The sequence below is a fragment of the Mustela nigripes genome, chromosome 16 (genome assembly GCF_022355385.1).
Source record: "Mustela nigripes isolate SB6536 chromosome 16, MUSNIG.SB6536, whole genome shotgun sequence".
NCBI classification, from domain to species: Eukaryota; Metazoa; Chordata; class Mammalia; order Carnivora; family Mustelidae; genus Mustela; species Mustela nigripes.
The window spans coordinates 45,733,207-45,738,368 of NC_081572.1; the positions used below are offsets into that span (position 1 = coordinate 45,733,207).

At 56.8% G+C, this 5,162-nt stretch overlaps 1 protein-coding gene across 1 annotated transcript in view; it reads right to left on the reverse strand.

The window, feature by feature from the left end:
• Positions 1–5,162, reverse strand: part of CLUH (clustered mitochondria homolog) — a 21,322-nt gene that overhangs the window by 7,847 nt on the left and 8,313 nt on the right. Inside the window, exons 3-9 of the mRNA XM_059378573.1 lie at positions 4,001–4,267; positions 3,695–3,819; positions 3,433–3,587; positions 3,227–3,352; positions 2,755–2,902; positions 2,456–2,548; positions 839–1,533 (exon numbers count right to left, since the gene is read on the reverse strand). Of these exons, the coding sequence (XP_059234556.1) occupies positions 839–1,533; positions 2,456–2,548; positions 2,755–2,902; positions 3,227–3,352; positions 3,433–3,587; positions 3,695–3,819; positions 4,001–4,267 (1,609 nt within the window). The remainder of the gene's footprint in view (positions 1–838; positions 1,534–2,455; positions 2,549–2,754; positions 2,903–3,226; positions 3,353–3,432; positions 3,588–3,694; positions 3,820–4,000; positions 4,268–5,162) is intronic.

A 5,162-nucleotide genomic window follows, 5' to 3' on the forward strand; every position in this document is an offset into this window, starting at 1 on the left:
GGGTGGCTCAGTGGTTTGGGCTGCTGCCTTCGGCTCGGGTCATGATCTCAGGGACCTGGGATCGAGCCCCGCATCGGGCTCTCTGCTCCGCGGGAAGCCTGCTTCCCCCTCTCTCTCTCTCTGCCTGCCTCTCTGCCTACTTGTGATCTCTGTCTGTCAAATAAATAAATAAAATCTTTAAAAAAAAAAAAACAAAAAAAAAACTGAGCTCTTCCCAACAGGAAGGCGGCAGACAGAGTGTGAGTGGGGCAGGGGCCGGGGCTCTGTGCATGCCAGGCTTCAAGGGAGACAGCAATCTCGCTGGCATTTTGAGGAGACTGATTTGTGGTGTGGGACATTTGATGTGGCTGACTCCTAAGCACTGAATGCCAGCAGCGGTGACACCTCCTGACACTGGAACATTTAAAACACTTTAGCAGGGGTGGTTGAGTGGCCCAGTTGGTTAACCATCTGCCTTCGGCTCAGGTCATGATCCCGGGGTCCTGGGATGGAGCCCCGCATCCCCGCGTCGGGCTCCCCCCCCCCCCGCCCCCCCTTCCACTGTGCTCTCGATCACTCTCTCTCAAATGAATAAATATAAAATCTTCAAAACAAAACATAACACTTCTAGCAGATTTCCCTATGCCCCCTTGGATTTAGAGCGCCACCTCCACGGGGAGCCCCTGCTCTGATTGTTGCTTCTCCACCAATATAAAGCTCCAGGATACCCTCGCTGCAGAGCCGGAGGTCACCCGGGAGACACCGGGGGTGTAATGACAATGGCCAAAGCTTTTCCCAGCAAGGATAAGGCCCCAGCACTGCCTCCTGGCAGGGCGCCCTCCAAAGCCTGGGCCCTCACCTGTGCTCCACAAAGGCATCCACAAGCTCTTGGCGCAGGCAGCACAGCTTGTGCCGGTGGGCGCGGGGGAAGCCAGCACGGGTGCACTCCTCGGGCAGCCCCTCGCCCGGCACGGGCAGGAAGTTGAGGTCAGGGGGGAAAGTGCGCAGCAGGTCGAGGATGTAGTGGCGACCGTCATTGCCGATGATGCCCTTGCACTCCACAGAGGAGCAGAGCTCCACCTCCTCATCCCGGTCGTTGAGCACCCGGTGCCTCAGGATCTTGAGAGGCCGGCTGGTGCGTTCCAGCAGCTCCAGGTAGCGAGGGTGGGACATCACTGTCTTGCCAAAGTCAATGGAGCCGTAGATGACACTCTGCTCCTGGTCCCGCTCCAGGATGCCCGGGATGATGGACTGGGCCGTGACGCGGTAGCCACGGTAGTCTACCACCACCGTGCCCAGCGTGTACAGCCCCTCCACGTCCACTGCATTGTAAGTGCGCACCCCGTTCAGGTCATTGGTGGGTGCCACATATGCCGCCACGTCCCCACCGAAGTCCTTGTAGTGATCACGTACATCAAAGCCCAGGCTAAAGAAGATGTTGTTCCAGATGAACATCTGCATCTTGGTCTCCTCGCTGGGGTTGATGGCCATCACATTGCCATCAATGACCGCCATGGCGCCCCTCGTGGCCGCGGCTGTGAAGTCGCTGTGCACCTGGGAGGGGCCAAGACCAGGAGGGTAAGGCCCCACCCCAAGAGCCGCAGGTTTCAGCCCACCTGGTCAAGCTTGCCCGGACGTGGGGGCAGGTGGACAGCCCTGGGGGTCATGGAGGTCTAACCTCGGCCTCCTCCCACTTGTAAAAGGGGAAAAAACCCTCTTCTGAGAAAAAGTAATTTATGCTCAGAGAGATGGCAGAGCTTAGGGACTCACAAGGAGGGGAAGGACAGGAGCAGGTCTCAGATCCACCCATTATGTGTCAGGTGAACTTGGCCAGGTCAATGCTCAGACCTGTGTTCCCTATCTATGTAACAGTAATCTTGGGGCGCCTGGGGGCTCAGTGGGTTAAAGCCTTTGCCTTTGGCTCAGGTCATGATTCCAGGGTCCTGGGATGGAGCCCCATATTGGGCTCTCTGCTCAGCAGGGAGCCTGTTTTCCCCTCTCTCTCTCTCTGCCTGCCTTTCTGCCTACTTGTGATCTCTGTCTGTCAAATAAATAAATAAAATCTTTGGGGAAAAAAAAAAAAAAAAAGCAAACAGTGATCTTTACAAGGTGTCCCAAAGATGACAGGAGGCAATGCCCGTAAAACACCAGACACGGCCCCTGGCAAAGTTTGTACTCAACACAGTGAGATCTCATGTTTACCATTATCATCTCTAGGGAGTAAAAGGTTCCAGCGGCAGAGCGGAGGGTGGGAAGCGGGAAGAAAACCTGTCACACAGCCCACAGTGGAGGAGGTCCCCCTACCCTCTGCTCAGTCCATGGACTCCAAGTCTCAAAGAGGTCACAGAACAGAGCTGAGACAGTCTGCCCGGAGAGGAGAAGTCAGCCAGTGCCCTGCAGGGTACCCTGACCAGCCCTCTTGGTGGGTGACAAGCTGGCCTGAGGCAGCCAGTCGGGCAGAGGGAGCTGTAGGCACCTTGAATATAGCTCTTTCTCGAAGCAGCCGCTCAGGCAGGTTCTTGCGGGGCAGTTCCCTCGTCGTCTGCAGTTCCTCGTTCCAGTCCCGGGTCTGCAAAGGGACCAGGGAGGGAGATGCCGACTCAGCCCAGGCCCCAAGACCTGCTCTGGATAGCCCCTTCCTCCACCTGCCTGTGGACAGTCTCAGAAGCTCCCGAGAGAACAAGACACAAGCAGAGGTGCACAGAACCCAGCCTGGCACCCACCCAGGGAGGGGGAGAGAGGGGCCCAGGGAGGGCGGGGCCAGGCTGCAGGCACCTGTCCAGGAATGTGCTCCTCATAGCCCAGCCTGGAGGTGTAGGCATCCTCTGCACGCACACAGTCCATGGCGTGCTCAGCCTGGGGGGCCGTCCAACTGTACACCTGGAATGGGGTGGCAATCCTCTCGAAGGGGTGGCGCTGGACCCTGCGGCACCAAGAGGGGGGAAGATGGGGAAGACGGCCAAGCTCAGAGCCCAGGCCCAGTGACCTTTTCTGAAGCTCCCCCCGCTCTCATGCCTCCTGGCCCAGAGATCCTGCCCCACCCCCAGTCTAGTGGAAGAAATAAATGAGGACCTCTTCTGGGACTGCTGTGTTGGGGTATCGCCGCTCCCTAAGGGAGGCTCTGGGGTTCCAGGGGCTGAGGGCGTAGGGCTTCTGAGGGCAGCCATGCTGAAGCTCAGGCCGGCAGGCTGGCCCTGCCCCTTCATGGGGGATGAGACAAGGGGCAGAGTCCGGGCCAAGGCGCTACCTCTTCTTCTGCAGCACGGCGAAGTTTTTTTTGAAGGTCGGGCTGATCTGGTTGAGCAGCTCCACCAGGGAATGGCTGAGGAAGCGGGGGCTGGCAGGCTTAGGGTTGAAATGATATGCCGTAGACCTGTGGGAAGAGGATGGTCACTGCACAGGGCAACACAGAGAGGTGCCCGAAGCCCCATATGGGCTCACAAAGGGACTCACTGATTCAGGTAAAAACCCCTCGTGGACGCCGTGATGCTGACTTGCCGGTCCTCGGCTGTGATGACAAATAGGTACATGAGGTCCCCGTGCATCTTGCGGTTCCCAGGGGGTGGGTTCCAGCCGCTCATGGTGAGCACTTTCAGGCACTGAAGGGGCTGCAAGAATGGCCAAGCATGAGTGGGGGCCAGGCCTCTGGGTGCAGTGCTATCCCCCCAGTGCCCTGCCCAGGGCCTGCTCCCCAGCTCTGTTCCGGGAGTACTACCTTCCAGTCACGGTTCTGGGGCTGCAGGGGACACAAAGGCCGCTCCCGGCTCCCTGGAAGGATGTACTCAGGGGGCGTGCAGTCAATGGGGTCCATCTCCAAGCCCTTCTTCCGCTTCCCGCTGTCTGAGGGACCCGAGGCTGACGGTCAGCACAGGGCCACCCAGGGGCAAACTGGCCACAGCATGGATGCCTCCAGCCCTGCCCCCTTCTGGTGGCAAGGCCTGGCCCCCAACCCCTTCACTGACCCCTGGCCAATTTGCCCCTGGACCCTCTGCCCAACCCCCAGCCCCAATGCCTCCCGCACCTCCCAGGTCGCCATCAGTAAAGACGCTCAGGAAGGACAAGGAGTTGCAGTCAACCCCGTTGAAGGCATCAGATGGGTCCAGGCTCTTGAGCAGGTCTCGGACGTGGCGCACGTGGATGCGGGCCTCACGGACTGTGTACGGCTCTGGTGGGAAGGTGAGGGGCAGCATGTAAGCAGGGCACATCCCCTGCTGCACCAACAACCCCAGCACAGAAGTCGGCCATGGGGCTACCATGATGGTCTTGATTTTCACATTTTTGGCCTCCACTTACAAATTCCACTATGAGCACATAAGCTGGAGTGCTGGACTCAACACCCCCTGCCTTTCTGTTAGGCAGAGATGCTTGTTTGCAAAGAATCTACTGCCAAAGGGCACAAAAAACATGCCTCCAAAGCACAAAGGCCTCAGGGAGCCCATAAAAATCTCCTGATCTTTCACAGGTGTCCCAGTTGGATAGGCCTAAGGAGCTGTGGGGCCCCTACACCACAGCCTCAGTGCTGCTCTCCTAGGGCAGCCCTTGCTTGGGGGTGACCTGAGGACTTCCCCGTAACTACAACACTGCCCCCTAATATATGCTTTGTGAATTTTAATGGGGGCTCTTTTTGGGGAGGAGACTTCATCATCAAGTAAGTTTGGGCACACTTGCATTACACTTTCCACATTTGCTTTTAACAAGCTCACACTGGCTGGAAACTCTAAGTTCCCTCTCCCCTGGGGACCCAAGGTCACGGGAACTTTTATCTTACAAGCAAACCAGCCTCGCCACATCTGTCAACTGCTGTACATGGGGCCCAACTGCTCTATTTGAGAGCAGTGAAACCTTTAGTTTCCTTAAATTTAATCTTTCTTTCTTCTTTCAAATTCTAAACTGTAATCAATTTTTTTTTTAAGATTTTATTTATTTATTTGAGAGAGAAAAAAAAAGCAGAGGAGGGGGCAGAAGGAGAAGCATGCTTCCGGCTGAGCAGGGAGCCTGATGTGGACTCGATCCCTGAGCTGAAGGCAGATGCTTAATGCACTGAGCCACCCAGGCGCTCCAAGATTTAACTTTTTTTTTTTTTTTTTAAGATTTTTTTATTTAGGGGCACCTGGGTGGCTCAGTGGGTTAAGCCGCTGCCTTCGGCTCAGGTCATGATCTCAGGGTCCTGGGATCGAGTCCCG